General features: G+C 37.8%; 1 protein-coding gene across 1 annotated transcript in view; it reads left to right on the top strand.

Annotated features, from left to right (window-relative positions):
* Birc6 (baculoviral IAP repeat containing 6) overlaps nucleotides 1-19310 on the top strand; it is a 176097-nt gene that overhangs the window by 123076 nt on the left and 33711 nt on the right. The window contains 8 exon segments of the mRNA XM_027426080.2: nucleotides 546-713; nucleotides 1638-1811; nucleotides 3792-3988; nucleotides 6959-7259; nucleotides 8420-8637; nucleotides 12863-13027; nucleotides 14724-14892; nucleotides 18009-18240. Of these exon segments, the coding sequence (XP_027281881.1) occupies nucleotides 546-713; nucleotides 1638-1811; nucleotides 3792-3988; nucleotides 6959-7259; nucleotides 8420-8637; nucleotides 12863-13027; nucleotides 14724-14892; nucleotides 18009-18240 (1624 nt within the window).

Raw genomic sequence — 19310 nt, 5'->3', positions numbered from 1 at the left:
CATTACATAAAGTCAGACATTAAAGATTTAAAGATTTAAAAATATGTTTCTAGTATTTGATTTAGGAAAAAAGAAAAAATACTAGGGTTACTTTAGTTTTGTAGGGTTATATCTTTCCCAGAATTGAGATGCTTTTAGTTCAAATGAGAAGGCTATGCATTTAAAAAAAGATGTGAATGGAGAGAAGGAAGGGGAGAGAAAATGTAAACTTAGACTGTTCTTTTATCAGGATATTGGAATATTTTCTTTATTTTCTTTCCCTATCAGCTAAATCAACTTGACGTCTCTTATACCAATTTTCGAAAACTACTATTTTGTATGAATAGCTCTATGCATCTAATAGATGATGGCAGCTTGCAGTATTATTTTCTTGGCAGATGGAATGCCAAAATTACAGCATATCATGAAGGTCAAATAGATTTGGGAGCTTAATCTGTATTAATGATTTTATTTTAGTTAGAAATGTCTATTTTATTAAAACATTTTTGAAACTTTTATCTTATAACTATAAAAAATAAAAAACCTAACCAATTATTATCTTTAAGGGTTGAAATCACAGTCTAAACGTGCTGTGTCTGCTACACCACCTCGACCACCATCCAGGAGGGGAAGAACAATTCCTGACAAAATAGGAAGTACTTCCTCAAGTGCAGACACTGCTAACAAAATAATCACTGTCCCAGTGTTTCACTTGTTTCACAGACTCTTGGCAGGTAAAGTTCATGATGAGTGAACACCAGAGCAGATTCTGAGATTTAGAACTGCACAAGTCATGTATTAGGTCTGTTGCTTTGGGTGGCTTAAATGAGGTACTGAGGATGTTTCCACATAGTTCCTTTTAGGTAAAATAAGTCTAAAAAGAGAGTAGCCCTTTAAATGTTTGTTTCAATGTTACAAAGTTGTTTTTTTCCTCACTTCTTTGTCTTTACCTTTGCTCTGAGCAGAGTTTTAGATGAAGTAGTAGTAGTATCAGACAGACTTTATAGGTATAATTCTAGCTGAGGATTACAAGAATGATCATTGACAATTCAGATATTCTTCCCAGATAAAATTCTTAGACTAGTGCTTTCTGTTCATGCAATATTCATTTTAGTCTGTGCCATACTCTTAGTGCCAACTAACAAGGAATGATATCCTTTCTTAACTTCCACATTCTAAATTTATAACACAGGTCAAGAAACTATGACTGGTGTGTTATGTTTGTCTATGTTTAATGTGTTTTCTTTAGCTAGATATAGTAGCTGCAGTTACGTGGTTTCATATCTCAAAAGTATTTGTTATCTAAGCCTCCTATGGAAATATTTACAGATGTTAGATTTTTGAATATCTGCTCTTTCATTTGTGGTTTGACCTAGGTATTCTACAGATTTTATTTTCTGTGTGTGTGTGTGTGTGTGTGTGTGTGTGTGTGTGTGTGTGTGTGTGTGTGTGTGTGTGTGTGTGTTTGTGTGTGTGTGTGTGTAACAGTTTGACTTTTGTAGACTTTCCCATGGGTAATTTTAAACTTTTGAAATTGGTGTATTTACCAAACTCTTGCCCATAATTTAGTAAAAATAATTGGTTAATTAAGAAAGTTAAGATGAGTAAAAATGTCTCCCTTCCAGATTTTGTTTTAACTTATTTATGTTATTTTTTAGGTCAGCCGTTGCCAGCTGAAATGACGCTTGCTCAGCTTTTAACTCTTCTCTATGACCGGAAACTTCCTCAAGGTTACCGCTCAATAGACCTTACAGTTAAGTTGGGATCAAAAGTCATTACAGATCCAAGTTTGTCCAAAACAGATTCTTTTAAAAGACTCCACCCTGAAAAAGGTATGTATATGATACTCCTTTAAAACTTGCAACCCAGTGGTGGCAAGGTGGTTCAGTCAGTAAAGTACTTTCTGGGCAATCATGAAGATCCAAGTTTGATCTGTAGCATTCACATAAAAAAGTTGAATGTGCTAACTTCTGCTTGTCATCCCAGTGCTGGGAGGTTGAGACAAGAGCAGCCCTAACATTCACCAGCCAGCCCAGCCCATCTACTTTAATTGGGCTCCAGGTTTTAAAGAGAAACCCTGTCTCAAGAAAGTAAGGTCAGCCAGGCAGTGGAGGCACACGCTTTTAATCCCAGCAGAGGCAGGTTGATCTCTGAGTCAAGGCCAGCCTGATGTGCAAAGTGAGTTTCAGGATAGCCAGGGCTGTTACATAGAGTAACCCTGTCTAACAATGGGGGTGTGGGGGGCGGGGAATGTAAGGTCAGAGTCATCTAAGAATGACAACCAAGGCGGACCTCTCCTTATAGGCCTCCTTCCCAGCATATACACACATATATGGAACAAAACAACTTACTAATCTGTTAGGTCAAAGACATTATTTTCACTGTCATTGAGCTAATGACTCAATTTTAAATTGACCAGTTATTTTCATATGTCAACTTAGTTGTACTTTTTTGTTGGTGATTTGACTTATTTGTGAACATTGACATTGAAAACATCTATTTCATTTGGAAACCGTTAACTATTCTTATATCATCACTTTAGCTTTTTGACTTATTTGTGAACATTGACATTGAAAACATCTATTTCATTTGGAAACCGTTAACTATTCTTATATCATCACTTTAGCTGAGTGCATAAGGTTTTCTTTCCTTTTTTTTTTTTTTTTGAGAATTACATAGGTGCCATTTTATAGTCAAGTTATAACCCTAGTTAGTAATTTACTTGTCATTTATACTGAAATGCTTTCAGTGTTCATAAAGATTTTCCACATGTATAAAGGGGATCATACATTTTATCCTGTTTTACCTGTAGAATCAATTAAATATTTTTACATGTGCATGCTTTAAATATGTTACTTTTTTATATATGAGTAGGACAAAGTGTATGTTATTCCACTGTTTAATGATTGCTAATTCTTAATTTTCAATGTCTAAATGCTGTGTCAATAGTTCATCTCACCATGTGAATGTTTGATTACATTTAAAACTTTGTATTCTCATGATTAAAGATAAGTTCTTAGTTATAGGTTATTTATATTATTTAGTATATCTTAGTACATTTTCCTTCAAATTTTCAGGAGGATTATTTGTAACTTTCTTAACTGTCCCTTAAATTTTTCTTTAACTTTTTACATATTTTTAAAAAGATTTATTTATTATGTATGCAGTATTCTGCCTGCGTATTTGGTTGTACACTAGAAGAGGGTACCAGATCTTATAACAGATGGTTGTGAGCCACCGTGTGGTTGCTGGGCATTGAATTTGGCCTCTGGAAGAGCCGCCAAGTGCTCTTAACCTCTGAGCCATCTCTCCAGCACCTAACTTTTATATTTTTTAAATTTTATGTGTATGAATGTTTGCCTGCCTATATGTATGTGCACCATGTGTGTGCCTAGTACCAGAGGAGACCAGAGAGGGGAGTCCATTCCTCAAGAACTGCAGTTACAGATGGCTATAGGCCAATAAATTAGAAATTGGGGTTATTTCTTGATGGTATTTGTGTTCTTTGTTATTTTTACTTCAAAAATTACTATCAGTGTGTGTGTGTGTGTGTGTGTGTGTGTGTGTGTGTGTGTGTGTGTGTGTGCGCGCGCACACGTGCGGAGATTAGAGGTTAACTTTTGGGGACCACATCTTCCACTGTGAATTCCTGGCATTAAAGTCAGTGAGGCTTACACAACAAGTACTGATTTTACCCACTGAGCTTTTCGTCATTCCTGCTCTTTCTTTTTAAGTTTGTATAAATAAATGCATGTTGTATATGTACATAGTTCTTTCTTACATACTGAGTTTTTGTGTAATGTATTATATAGATCATGGAGACTTAATTGGTAGCTGTCCAGAAGATGAGGCTCTTACTCCAAGTGATGAGTGCATGGATGGAGTACTGGATGAATCTTTGCTAGAAACCTGTCCCATTCAGTCACCATTACAGGTTTTTGCAGGAATGGGTGGACTGGCTCTTATTGCAGAGAGACTGCCCATGCTTTACCCAGAAGTAATTCAGCAGGTAAGCTAAGCTTCTTACCATGGTGCATTGTGGCATTGCAAGCTTGTTTGCTCTGTAAATTGGTTACATTAACCTTAAAATGTTCTTGTCCTTACAATTTTTGAGCACTGGATAAGTCACAGATTGGTTTATATAGAATGTACGAGGATCAGCTGGGACTAAAGGACCTCATTAAAGTATGGCCTTACCCTTTATTTTTTGTTGTTACAGTTAACCCCACTAACATTCTCATTTCTTTTTTTTTTAAATTTGTTTATTATATATACAATGCCCTGCCTGCATGTATGCATGCATGCCAGAAGAGGGTGCCATATCTCATTACAGATGGTTGTGAGCCACCGTGTGGTTGCTGGGAATTGAACTCAGGACTTCTAGAAAAGCAGCTACTGCTCTTAACCTCTGAGCCATCTCTCCAGCCCTGAACATTCTCATTTCTGTATGTGGCTTACATGTGGCATTGACTGTGGTTATTATTGTAAATGACAGAGTAAAATAATAATGTTCTACTACTCATTTGTGCCTTGTTTATCTTCTACTGTTGTCTTAGGTGCCTTTTCCAATTTAGATAGTTTTAAATTATTGACTCAGACAATGTTGGTATTCGTTCTTGCTGCTGTCATCGATGTATATATGCTTTTCATTTTCTTTTATATTAATAGACAGTTTTGTCGGTTGTCTCTATAATGTTCTTTAAGGACAGAAGGAAAAATCTAGGGGGTGTGCTGGTATACACCTTCAATTTCAGCATTTGAAAGGCATGAGCAGAATTGCCATTTGAGGTCATTTTTAGCTACAGACAGCTAGACCTTTTATCAAAAAACACGGTGTTTTCATTTTGCATGGTTTGAAATGATGATCTATGACAGTGGTTCTCAACCTGTGAGTCATGACCTCACATCAGATGCCATGCATATCAGATACTTACATTATAATTCATAACAACATCAAAATTACAGTTACAAAGTAGCAAAACAATCATTTTACTGTTGGGTGTCACCATAACATGAGGAACTGTATTAAAGGGGGTTGTAGCATCGGGAAGGTTGAGAACCACTGGCCTGGGGTCTACATCTAAAATGTATATTGCATTGTGTTCGGTCAACTTCATAATAGGTCTTTGTTTCTTTGGTTGCGATGATGTTTTAAAGGGCTAAAAGTAGCTGTTGTGCCAATATGGAAACTCACATAAATATGGATTTCTTAGATTCATTTATGGATCATACCAGGAATCAGACTTACCTAGCAGTATGTGTCTCTGATGTAAGAACTTTTGTCTCCATGAAGTTCAGAGGCTGGACCAAGAAATAGTCAGAAAGCTTAGAATATCACGTACTAGAAAAATGGGGGAAATTCTCAATGAGTGATGTAAACAGTGTTAAAAGGATGCAGAAGACTGCTTAATTGGGAATCTCGTTACCAAATCTGATTGCACTCACTCATAAAAATAAATAGTAGTTGTAACTTGTAGAATAAAATTAGAATACATGCTGATAGATACTCTATGAGTACATGGGCAGAAATACTGTTTCCCTAATATTTCATCACCAGATAATATAGAAAGAATGGTAGAGTTAGGAAGTCATCCTAGGTAACCACTGTAGCTATGGTTTCAAGGAAGTCTTTGTTGTTTCTGGTTTTGTTTTTTGAGATTATGACATTGCATCATTTCCCCTTTCTTCCCCCAAACACTGGCATAAACCTTTCCTTGCTCTATTTCAAATTTATGGCCTTTTTCATTTAGTGTTATTACATGAATATGTCTATTTTTCCTTAAAGACATAAATACAGCCTGCTCAGTCTATAGAATGTTACACGTTTTTTCTTCAGAGCTGTCCATTTAGTGATGGATAGGCAATTGGTGTGGTCTTCTTTGCGGAGGACTTTTTCTTCCTTTCTTAATATTCTTTAGTTGCCTATGGATTTTTGTTTGTTTGTGTGTGTGGTTTTTTTTTTTTTTTTTTTTTTTTTTTGTGGGGCTGAGACCTCATCTGCTTTCCCCAACCCATTTTTGGCATGTCTATGGGTGTTGTTCTTATTCAATTCTAATTTGTGGCAGTCATATTGGTGAGGTTTTATAGGTGTAGCATATGACATTACTAGGAAACACAATTTCACAGCAAACTCTATGATTCTCTGATTTTTACAGTCTTTCTTCCCACTTTTCCACAGTGTTTCCTGAGCTTTTGGTATGACAGTGTTTTCTAAGTGTATCCATTGGGATTGTGTACTACCACTACATTTTGATTGATTGCTGTTTCCCGTTAATAGTCTCCATCTTTTACAAAGAGAAGAGTCTTGTTGAATTTTTGTAAATGCTAGTATAGGGGCTAGAAAGATGCTTCTGTAGTTAATAGGGCTTACTGCTCTTCAGAGTATTTGTTGACTTTCTGGCATTCATGTGAAGTAGCTCACAAACTGCCTACGACTCCAGGTTCAAGGGACATGGAATATTTCTTCTGGCATCTCAGGGCACCAGTACACACAGCATTCATTCATATAGACAGTCACACATGTAAATACATTTTGTAAAAGGATCTAGATATGGTGGCACATGCCTTTAATACCAGCACTGGTTTTAAATACCTTTAATACCTCTGGAAGTAGAGGTAGGTGGATCTCTTGAGTGCCTGGTCAGCCAGAATTACATATAAAAATTAAATAAATTCATTAACAAAAAAAATACTAGTAGAATTGAGTGAATCTGTTTGAAGTATAAGATGTTAACATAATTTTGAAGAATCTGTAGTTATTTCACTAATGTTAAATTGGAAAATGCAGTTCTAATATAGACACACTTGGTAGATACTGTTGTACTTATGATGTCATATTCTTGGTATTCTTTGCCTTGGGTTTTTTTTTTTTTTTTATATTGCTTAAGTCTGTAGGTTTCTATAAAGAGGTCATTTGAACTCTTTTGTTTGAACCCAATGTTGAAACGTGGAAATAGCTAAATGCTTCTCTTTTCTTTAGGTGAGTGCTCCAGTGGTGGCATCTACCACTCAGGAAAAACCAAAAGATAGTGATCAGTTTGAATGGGTGACCATAGAACAGTCAGGAGAACTAGTTTATGAAGCTCCAGAAACTATTGCAGCTGAACCTCCACCTGTTAAGTCAGCAGTGCAAGCCACTTCTCCTATACCTGCTCATTCTCTGGCTGCTTTTGGATTATTTCTTCGTCTTCCGGGATATGCTGAAGTGCTCCTGAAAGAGAGAAAACATGCCCAGTGCCTTCTTCGATTGGTATTGGGAGTTACAGATGATGGAGAAGGCAGTAAGTGTTTAGAGTTACTAATTAAATTTATAACACGTATGCAAGTAGCTTGAATAAAGTTGTTCACATTATTATCTACTCTTACCCATTTATTTCTTTTATAGTAAAGCTGTTTACGTGGTTTGCCATTATTGTTCTTTCAGTATTAAACATAATAAATTCTAAAGAACTTTCATATTCATTTTATAATTTGTATGGTGAGTATTCACAGACTGAATAACATTGGAGTGATGTGATCAGGAAGTAGGATTGTCTTCTAGTCACTGTATTGACTCTGACAAGTTAGAGAAGGATTTGAGCTGAGTATTATTAGAGCCCTACAGATGTGTAAGAGTGAAGTTGTTTGGCAGTTTTTGGCAGTGGTCTGAAAGACAGGCAGAATTTAGTTTTGGTGATTATTTCAGCAAAGGGGAAATAGACTTTATGCTGCCCTTTCTGCAGTCTGTATAGTGCTTTATCACTTGTGTTTATTACTTCTTTCTGATGAAAGCAACACAAAATTATTATACAAAAAAAGTAATTTTACTTGTTCGTCATCTGTTCAAGTGGGAAACCCTTGGAAGGCTAGCAGTTAATTGCTGATGGGTGTAAGAAATATTTTCTTTAAGCCTGGCGTTGGTGTCACACACCTTTAATCCCAGCACTCCTGAGGCAGAGGCAGGCCTATCTCTGTGAGTTCGAGAGACCAGCCTGGTCTACAAGAGCTAGTTCCAGGATAGCCTCCAAAGCCACAGAGAAACCCTGTCTCGAAAAACCAAAACACACACACACACACACACACACACACACACACACACACACACACACACAAAGAATTTCTTCTTTGTCTTTTTTCCCTTGGTTTGGGTTGGTTTCCCTGTGTAACTTTGGATCCTGTCCTGGATCTAGCTGTTCTAGGCCAGGCTGGTTTCAAACCCACAGAGATCTGCCTGCCTCTGCCTCCTGAGTATTAAAGGCATGCACGACCAACGCCTGGCCATGCTGTGTCATATAGAGACATTCTTGATACTGTTATAAAGGTAATATTCTATCTCACATTCAGCCTGCTTTATAATCAATTTAGTGGTAAAACCTTACTTTGTCATTATTACTTGTGACCTTGTATGTAACTACTTATTATTTATAAGTGTTTTTAATTTTAGTCCTCTTCTCTTTCACAGGCCACATCCTGCAGTCTCCATCAGCCAACGTGCTTCCAACCCTTCCTTTCCATGTTCTTCGAAGCTTGTTCAGTGCTACTCCTTTGACAACTGATGATGGTGTGCTTCTGCGGCGGATGGCACTGGAAATTGGAGCACTGCACCTAATTCTTGTCTGTCTCTCAGCTCTAAGCCATCATGCACCGAGAGTTCCAAACTCTAGCCTTAACCAAACTGAGGTAGACTTCATTCACATTCTTTTAATCAATTGTTCTCAGCCTTCCTAATGCTGTGACCCTTTAATACGGCTCTTCATGTGTGGTGACCCTCCACAATACAATTATTTTTGTTGCTATTCCATAACTAAATTTGCTTCTGAGAACTGCTACTTACATTATAAAAAACTAAACCTAATTGATGAGAGTTTGAAGTGACATTTCAGAATTTGGAGTTCCATTTTATGATTACTATGGGATATTTGGCTAGCCTCCTCAGAAAAATCAGATTAACCTAGCAGTTTAAGAAATGGATAGTAGCCAGTCAGTGGTGGTGCACAACTTTAACCCCAGCACTCAAGAGGTAGAGGCAGTCGGGTCTCTTGAGTTTGAGGCCTGCCTGGGGTACAGAGCAAGTTCCAGGACAGCCAGGACTGTTGTTACACAGAGAAAACCTGTCTCAAGAAACCAACAGAAAAAGAAAGAAATGGGTAGTTAGAGCCTTCCTGCTTATCAGGATATGTTGATATCCTTTTTCTTTTTAACTTTAGAGAATCATATTACTGAGTTTTAAGTTATATAGTATAGTAAGCCTCCCCCATTTAAAAACCACACACACACACACACACACACACACACAAAGGGGGAAAAGTTCACTTAGCTGTATGTATATAAAAATCTGAAATCAGCCGGGCTGTGGAGTCAGAGGCAGGTGGATCTCTGTTAGTTTGAGGCCAGCCTGGTCTACAAGAGCTAGTTCCAGGACAGCCACAGAGAAACCCTGTCTCGAAAAACAAAACAAACAAAAAATCTGAAATCATTTAGAAAATAGCAGAGGAGTTGAGTATACAGATACTGTTTCCAGTGTTGCGGAGGTGCCCAACCAGTAAAGTCTTTATGCGCTTGAGTACCTGGGCAAGCTGAACCCCAGGCTTTATGGAGACTGTTTCTAGATAAGATAGGGAGCAACTGAGAATCTCATATTCACATCTGACCCCCTTGTGCAGTGTTCATGTCATGGGTACAGTGTAATGTTCTAATTCATGCACTCAATATGTTTTAATCAACACAGTGATTAGTTAACCTTACAGTTAGCATTTCTTCAAGAAATAACTTACCTTTCTATATTCACCCTACCACTTTAAGAACATTTTTGCACCTTTATTCCCAGCACTTGAGAGGCAAAGGCAGGTGGATCTCTGAGTTCAAGGCCAGCCAGGTCTACAGAGTGAGTTCCAGGACAACCAGGACTGTTTCACAGAGAAACCCTGTCTTGAAAAACAAAACAAAACAAAAAGAACATTTTTGTATTTAATCAAAAACATTATCAAAAGGCTAACGTGGTAGTTTATGCCTGTCCAGAGTTTAGGATGCTCAGGCAGAAGACTGTTGTGTGTTCAAGGCCAAACCTGGTCTAGTCCTGGATCTTGTCTCCAAAATCAAAGCAAAAGAAGAAGACAACCCTTAAATAATGAGATGACTGGGGGTAAAGGAGCTTATCATCTTGATGTGAGTTTGATTCCCAGATCAGAATTGGTGGAAGGAAAGAACCCATTTTCAAAAAGTTACCATCTGATCTCACTCAACAAACATGCTGTGGCATGTGTGCACCTGTGTCCATTCCCCACATGGAAAGAGTCAATGAATGACTGAATAACTATAAAAATTAAAAATGAAGCAACCAACTATTCAAGAGAAATAGTGTTACAGTTAAAATACAAATCACACAATGAAAATCTATTTTGGGTTAGCTCTGTAAAGAACCAAAATTTACATTTAAAGAGCTTTAAAAGAGCAACACCAGACATCCAATGGGAAAATGATTGAAAGGCTAGAATGGCCTGTGTACTTGTTTGATAATTCTAAAATAGTCATGTCTGTTATTATTAAAGTAAAACTTAGGATCAGCTAGAATAAAGGTGGTATCTGTATTCTGCAATCTAATTCTTTTTTCTTTTCACATTTTGGTTTTCTAGACATGGTTTCTCTGTATATACTTGGTTGTCTTACAACTTGCTCTGTAGGCCAGACTGCCTACCTCTGCTGGTGTAAAGGCATGTGCCACATCCTACAGCTTGTGATCTCATTCTTGATTTGCATGGTTTGATGGTGTTTGCATTGTAGTTTGTGGCAGGCTTACTTTTGGGCCACCAACCAGCTCCCAGATCATGACTTGGTGACTTATTATTAGTTATGAATGTTTGGCCTTATCTTATGCTTGTCCCACTAGCTCTTACAACTTAAAGTCACCTATTTCTCTTCACCTATAGTTTGTTTGCATCAGGGCTTTTTACCTTTCTTTCATTCAGTATATCCTACTCCATGTGTGGTTGGCTTACAGCTGCCTGGCTGGTTGGCCCTGTTTGTCTCCCTCTCTTCTTCCCTTGTTCTCTCTTCTCCCTTATCTCAAGCCTAGATTCCTCTTCCTACCTATTCTCTCTGCCTGCCAGCCCCTCCTATCCCTCTACTGCCTAGCTATTGGCCATTCAGCTTTTTGTTATATCAGTCAGGTGCCTTAGGCTGGCAAAGCAACACATCTTTGCATCATTAAATAATGCTGCATAAACAAATATAACATATCTTTGCCAAGTTAACATACTATTCCACAACATACTTTGTCTGATTTCTTTCTTCTGTATTCTTTCTGTATGCACATTACAGATTACATTAAGGATTTTTTGTTGTTGTTGCTTTATTTGACTTGTTTATGAGTTAGGTTCTTGTTCTTTTGCCCATCCCTGTCTTAGTTCCCTGAGTTCAAGTAGTCCTCCTACCTTCGCCTCCCAAGTGCTAGTACTGCAGGTGTATGTTACAATTCCTGGGTGTGTGTGTGTGTGTGTGTGTGAAACACAGGTGGTCAAGCTTATCAACAAGTGTCTTTAGCCACCGAGCTATCTCATTCTTTGTTTATTCAGATTGTTTTACATGTAAAAATTAGTTTATTATAATGAACTCACAAATAAAAAATTACACAACTAGATTAATATAACTAGTCATTCATATACTTGCCCAATCCAAACTCTGTACATCTATTCTGAGAACTTGTATTCTGTTAGAATGGCCATTTTGAGCCATGGCGTTCTCCCTGGTGTTTTGCAGTTTATCCTTAGTCACATTTTTATGTATTTGCCCACCACAAAAGGGAAGGAGGGAGAAAGGAAAGAAAGGAAAGGAAAGGAAAGGAAAGGAAGGGAAAGGAAAGATTCATGACAGGATTGAAACTAGAAGAAGCATTAACTTTACACCTTTTATGACTCATGTGTCTCTGTTACCTACGTTCCGTCCTTCCTCATCACCTCTTACTACCTTTTCTGGTCTCCTTTCTAGGTGTCACTCGATAGCCACACATCTGTTTGTTTATGCATAAATAAATGCATACATTAGAAACAGAATCTATAGGGAGGAGATCAAATGAGATTTTTTTTTTCCCCTTTCTGAGATTGGGTCTCCTTAATTGTTACTACATGTTCCAATCAGAATTTGGAGAACAAAAAAATTGAGGTGTGTTCCTTCCAGCAGTAGAAGTAGTCTGCCTCTCGATTTAGAACATCTTTTTAGTGTTTTGATGAAATCTCCTGAGGTAGTTTTTTTGTTTTGTTTTTTCGAGACAGGGTTTCTCTGTATATTTTGCAGCCTGCCCTTGATCTTGATCGGTAAACCAGGCTGGCCTCAAACTCACAGAGATCTGCCTGCTTCTACCTCCCAGTGCTGGGATTAAAGGTGTGTGCCAACACTGCCCGGCTTTGAGGTAGTTTTTTTACTGGAATTCTAAATTAGTCTGACTTAACAACCCTTTCCCTTTGTTTTCTGTTTGTTTTTGAGGCAATTCTTTGAGCCTATGTAGTTTGTCCTCCTTTTCCTAATCCTCTCTCTCTCCCTCTGGCCCTCTTCCACTTAACATTTAATATTTTCAAAGTTTATTCATGTAGCATGTATTAGTATACCTCTTTGTAGCTAAATAGCATTCTCTTGCATTAGTTCCTATACTCATTTCTTGGTAGGCATTTGGAATCTTTCTGTCTTTGGATTGTGGTGAACAGTGCTGTTGTGAACTTGTATGCACAGGTTCTTATTTTAGCACCAGTTTTTATTTCATTGGGGTGTATGCCTAGGAATGTTACAGTAATTAGTTTTCAACTTTCTGATGAATGGCCAAATTGGTTTTATGTTGTTAATCTGTTGGACATTACAATGATAAATTTTGAAGATAAGTAATACCAAGCACTAATAATACTCTTTTTCTTAAAAGCCACAGGTGTCAAATTCGCATAATTCTACATCAACAGAAGAGCAGCAGCTCTATTGGGCTAAAGGGACTGGCTTTGGCACAGGTTCCACAGCATCAGGATGGGACGTGGAACAAGCCTTAACCAAACAGAGGCTAGAAGAAGAACATGTAACCTGTCTTCTGCAGGTGTGTTTGTGAATTTGTTATTGTTAATGGTAATCAGTAAATTATTTTTTATTTGTTCTGCTTTTTAAATATGGTGACTTACTCAATTTATTCTTAAGTATCTTTTTTTCACCTTTGGTTGAGATGTTTCTTGTAGTCTAGGTTGGCCTTGAACTCCCAGTGTTCCTTTCTTTACCTTCAGAGTGCAGTTGTGACTGGTGTTTGCCAGCATGCTTGTCTACTTCATGCTCACTTTTGTTTTCTTCTCCAAGTATATTATAAAAGTCATGGGTTAAAGAATGGTCTTCTTGCGGGTGGTGGTGGTGCACGCCTTTAATCCCAGCACTCCTGAGGCAGAGGCAGGCCTATCTCTGTGAGTTTGAGACCAGCCTGGTCTGCAAGAGCTAGATCCAGGACAGGATCCAAAGCCACAGAGAATCCCTGTCTCGAAAAACCAAAATAAATAAATAAATAAACAAACAAACAAACAAACAAACATAAAAGCAAGAAAGAAAAGAAAAAAAGAATGGTCTTTTTCCGTGCTTGTATTCTATATACCTTCCCTCTCAATTAGCTTCTCCCCTCAGAGGAAAGTGAAGGTATACAATTACCTAGTATTTAGTATCTACCTGCTAGACACCCCTTTGTCTTGACATGGGGCTTTTGCCCATCTATTTTAAAAATTAGGATTTGTGTTTCATTCTGTGCTGGGACTGAGCTCAAGACTCCACACCTGGTTAAGCATATACATGGGCACTGAACTGTACTTGAAGCTCACTTTTAGCTTTCTTTTGCAAATTGTTCTATACTGTTTCCAGAATCAAGCAAGTCAGAAATATGAGAGAATGTCTATATTATAGAACTGAGATGCAGCTAACCTAAATTGATGCCATTTTGGAGTGTTATTTTCTACAGTTCTAGGATGGCATGCTCATTCTCTCAAACCAAATCCGTTGAACAAAACTCAACAATGAGGACTGGGATGTAACTCTGTTGTGTTTTCATACCATTAATGGAACCCCCTTAGATTCAATCCTTAGTATTGAATAAAATTAAGAATGGTAGTACTTGCTTGTAATCCCAGCCTTAAGGACGTGGAGGCAGGAAGATCAGAAGTTCAGTCATTCTCAACTACATAGCAATGTAGAGGCCAGAATAACTGCTTGAATCCCTCACAAAAGGAAGAAAGCCAAAGGAAATAAATGATCAATGATATTTTGAGTTGCTGGCAGTGGTGTCATTACTAGTCACTAGCACCAGTGTGTGTCTGTCCTTAGGCAGATTGCTTCTCTTGTAGTTACATGAAGTGCCTGCTCCATGTAAGCAGTACTCAGCAGAACAGTGACTTCTTCTTGGAAAAGTTAAGCTGAAATGTCCCCTTTTAGCCAGGTTTGATGCCTCACACCTGCAATCCTAAACTCAAATGTTGAGAGGCATCAGCATCACTGAAAAGCCCAAGGTTACCCTTTTGGAAATCTCAACTTCTCAAGGTTTTCCAGGTCCACACAGGGAAAAGCTGTCCCCAAAATAAGTACACAATCAGAGTATATTGTATGAAGAGAAAAAAATCTTTTTTTTTTCTGTTTAAAAAAATGTCTTCTATTCAAAGACAAGAATATCTGACATTAAGTAGAAAATACATGTGTTGAGTATGCTAAGATCAAGTACCTAATCATGAAATACATCATCGAAGTTCAATGTATTTTCAATAATCTAGGTTCTTGCAAGTTACATAAACCCCATGAGTGGTGCTGTAAATGGTGAAGCCCAGTCGTCTCATGAGAGCCGAGGACAGAATAGTAGCGCTTTGCCCTCTGTGCTTCTGGAGCTTCTCAGTCAGTCCTGCCTCATCCCCGCCATGTCCTCCTACCTTCGAAATGACTCTGGTAAGCCACCGTATATGACAGATTTATAATCTTCATGATGATATTCTCATGTAAATATGGTGCAATTCTGTGTGTTCTACTTTCAGGAAGGTATGAAGAGTGTGCTATTCACACCTTTAATCACAGCACTCGGGAGACAGAGGCAGGAGTATCTCTTAGTTTGAAGCCAGCCTGGTCTACAGAGCTAGTTCCAGTATAACCAGAGCTACACATAGAAATCCTGTCTCGAAAACAAACACAAATCCAATAAAGAGAAGTAGTTATTTTTGCTAGGAATTTCTTAGGTAGATAGGAGAGTCTTGTATGAAGAATATGTTCATGTTAACTTAAGCATTTTATACAATGCCAAAGTCTGCATTTATTGGCATTTAGTTGGTTGCAGTTGCCCCGTTTGCCCCTAGATGGAGGTACAGTGTTAGGAATGTTTGTAAAGTCTCCAGGCAGAAGGTTACCTTTACTTTGTCATGCCCCTTTCCTCCTGAAAATAATATAGTAAGTCTTGTAGCACATTAAGTTATTTGGTATTAAGCCACTTAGTGGGGCATGTACCTTTTAGTTCAATTTTTAAACATGAAATTATCTTTAGGGTTGAAAGAAAAATTAGGGCTATTTTAAGAGATATTTGTATTTGTGGGCAGGAAACTGAGAAGAGAGTCTCCCTCAAGGAGCCACAGAGTATGGGGTAATCTAAGGTGAAAAGTTGCAGAGATATTATTGTTATCTAAATGTGAGGTCTGTCTTTCGTTAAGGACTTTTTACTTATTTTTTGGATAGGATTTCACTCTGTGGGCTAGCTGGTCTCAGACTCATGCTCCCCCATCTTATCCTCCTTCATTCTGGGACAGTAGAATGTGTAGCCATCCAGGCTCTGTCCATGTGGTTTTACACTAAGTCTGAGCCCTAACCCTCATCTATACATCCATGTGATAGATAATGAAGTATAGAAGGAGATTTTGAGACTGAAGAATTAAGTTGTGATAAAAGCTAGACTTTAATATAACTAGAGTTCATTTTGTTTTTAACTTTACAATAATGTTAGATTCATAGTTGTAAGGCTCTTGTAGGCAGTTCAGTCTCTTACCCATCAACCATCTTCCCAGGAATGCTGACATCTTTCCTAGCTGTAGCAAGTTATCCAAATGAACAATTTGACATTAGTTCAGTGGTTAACCTAAAAACTACTTCTATCTTTTCTTTACGTCTGAGTTCTGTCTTGGTATCCAGTGTAGGATAGCTTTTTGCTTTTAGTAATCACATTTCTCCAGTGTCTGTCTCCTTGTGATGTCTTTTTATAATCCTCTCACTTTCCAAGAGAATTTGTTAGTTTCTTCCAAGATTTTCCAATTGGGGGGGGGTTCTTTTTTTATCCTGATTAGACTAGGGTTATGGGTTTGGGTAGAAAATAGGAGAAAAATAGTAGTTATACACTTCAAAGAAAAATGAATTCCTTTCCCCAACAGCCAACTGTTACCTCAGTAGGGGTGAATTTGATAGGAGGTTCCTCAGTTAGGAGTCTTATCAACTCTTTCCTTATAAGTCCTGCAATGTTGAGTGACTATCTTGTGCAGGTAACTATAGCATGAAAAGTAAAAGACCCAGAGACAGATTTTTGGGTTCAAGTTTCAAGCTGAAGATCAGAAAAGCAAAGCAGCCAAGCCATTATATTAGCTCTTACCTATACCTCAGGCTGAAAGGGCTAATCCTGTCTCCATGAGCTCTCACCAAGCCTCTGACTGCTGCCTCTCAGCATGGCTGGAGAGAATCAGTGCCTTCCTATCTTCAGTGTTGCTAGAGAATGAATGCCAGCTCTGAGACCCTGTTCCTGTCTTAAATACCTCTCATTAGTCATGGGATTAAAGGTGTGAGCTCTGTTACTCTTTTGGACTGATTCAATCTCATGTAGTCCTGGCTGGACTTGAACTCAGAGAGATCCATCTGCCTTTGCCTCCTGAATCCTGGTATTAAAGATGTCTGCCACTACTGCCTGGTTTCTATGGCTAACTAGTATGGTCACTTTGCTATTTTGATCTCCAGTGGCTTTAATAAATCATAAACAATATAGCACCACAAGTAACCATACCTGTTGTGAATTCCTGAGTACAATGACCACAGCATCTCAAAAAGGCAGCTCATATAGTTCTCCCCATCTTCTGACTCTTCCTTTTCTCTCTTTCATGATGGTCCCTAAACCTTGGGAGAGTTAATAAGATGTCCCATTTAGACAATTACTTCTTCTCAGCACTTTGGCCACTTATGAATCATTGCATTGATTGCTGTTCACCATAAAAGGAACCTTCTTTGACCAACAGTAAGATCATCACTAATCTATGGATATAAATATAAACTTTTATAAGATAGCTTGATAATATGTCTAGTTAGTAAAATAACAGTAGTGTGTCCCTTTCATCGCCCAGGGTCTATGGCCTCCTTTCTCCTAGATTTTGACCAAATTTACAGTACCCAGCATGAATTCCCCCTGTGGAGCAGGCCTCGAGTCCAGTTAAAAACTAATTGGTTATCCCCATAACCATTGTGCTACAATACACCCATAGGCATGTCTTGCCTGGAATGTCAGGGTCTAGATGTTTCTTCCTTAATAACCTGCCTAGTGCCTTTTGACACTATGAAAGCTAGCCAACTGGAAGGAAGTTTTTTGTAGATTGATTTCTATGTATCAAGCATCCAACTTTTCTTGTATCTTCAGCAATATCAATGGTGGACAAGCAAGAAAATAGCCTTTCTTGCTTTTTTGGGGGTGGGGTGTGGTTGACTCTGTCATCTCTTTGGCCAGTAACTGTGATATTTAGGCACATACTATGAGATGACTTCATTGTTTCAACTTGATGTAACTGTTTTCATGCTTTACTGCTATAACTATTGTCTGGGCTACTTAATCATTTTATGTGTAACATGACAAAATAGTAATTATCACCATACTTGTTCCCCCCATTCTATATCTTCTTCATTTTCTGGAAGTGCAGTGGTGACTTATAAACATATGTTGCTGGGCCAGTCACCAACTGTTAACCCTATGATCAGGTCAGCACAGTATTGCTGTTGATGCTGTTTATATGCCATGTGTTCTCACTGTATGCATTCTCCCTTTTCTCCCTTAGTTCTGGACATGGCAAGACACGTGCCATTATACCGGGCTCTGCTAGAATTGCTCCGGGCCATTGCTTCTTGCACGTCTATGGTGCCACTGTTGTTGCCTCTTTCTCCAGAGAATGGTGAAGAAGAAGAAGGAGAAGAAGAAGAAGAAGAAGAACAGTCAGAATGTCAGACTTCTGTTGGTACATTATTGGCCAAAATGAAGACCTGTGTTGATACCTATACCAACCGCTTAAGGTACAGCACCATGTTTGTTTCTAATTGACCTTTTAAACAATGTTTTAAAAATGGTTCTGTAGATGGCTTTAGCTTTTCTTCTTTATTGACCCATACTATTTATTTATACATACACATACACAAGTAGTATATCTACATAAAGAAACATATCCATCCATATCTTATACCTCTGCCCCTTTATCACAGTAGCTTATTAGATGTTTCCCTTGAGTGATATTATAGGTATAGGTAATGGGTTTTACTAAATGTATCACAGTGTGTCTATTGTACAAAGGATGTTAATTTCCCTCAGCACTGATGTTAGAGACTCCTATAAGTGTCATTGAATACACTCCAGTGGCATTGTTTTTATTTCTAATTCCATATTGAAGATGCTGTTTTACTTTGCCTAGTTATTGGTGGGTATTTGGGTTATTTTCTTATAACAACTTCATAATAACAGTTTTGAAATTTATATAAACCTGCACAGGTAGAATCTTAATGTCTAATATGTGTGTATATATATTACTTTTGTCAATTAGATACATGTTATAATTTATGCCATAATCTTTCTTAAAAGTGAGAAGATCAGTCATTATTTGTTGGAGTTGCAATGAAGCTAATTGCCTATGGAACAGTGGTATTTTTAATTTCCTTTTGTTGAAGTTTATATGTGAAGATGATGAGTTTGGTCATGAAAAAATTTATAATCTAGAAAACTCTTTTCACAGAGTCAGCTTTCCTTAAGGGTGACCTTTAAAGATAGTTTTTAAGGCATTTATATTATTGATGGAAGCTTTTGTGTGTCAGTAGACTTCTAAGTCAACACATGTTCTTTCTCATCTCTGTACTCTATTTCCTTTGTACTCTGTTATTTTGTATGGATCTACAATTTAGATGTTACAGGTTTAAATAATACCACTGAGTTGGTCACCAAAAGAATAGTTCTGTTTTGGCCCAGTGTACTAACTGTCTGTCATTTGGGCAGGGATCATACACAGGAAGAAATTAGGATACACACTACTTGGTAAATACACAAAAAGCTATAGTTTCTGTCAGGAGTGGTCGCATGTGTCTGTAGCTATTCAGGA

Source organism: Cricetulus griseus, chromosome 7 (assembly GCF_003668045.3).
Source record: "Cricetulus griseus strain 17A/GY chromosome 7, alternate assembly CriGri-PICRH-1.0, whole genome shotgun sequence".
In the NCBI taxonomy this organism is placed as follows: Eukaryota; Metazoa; Chordata; class Mammalia; order Rodentia; family Cricetidae; genus Cricetulus; species Cricetulus griseus.
The sequence above is the reverse complement of the archived record's forward strand: the minus strand, read 5'-3'. Positions and strand labels throughout refer to the sequence as shown.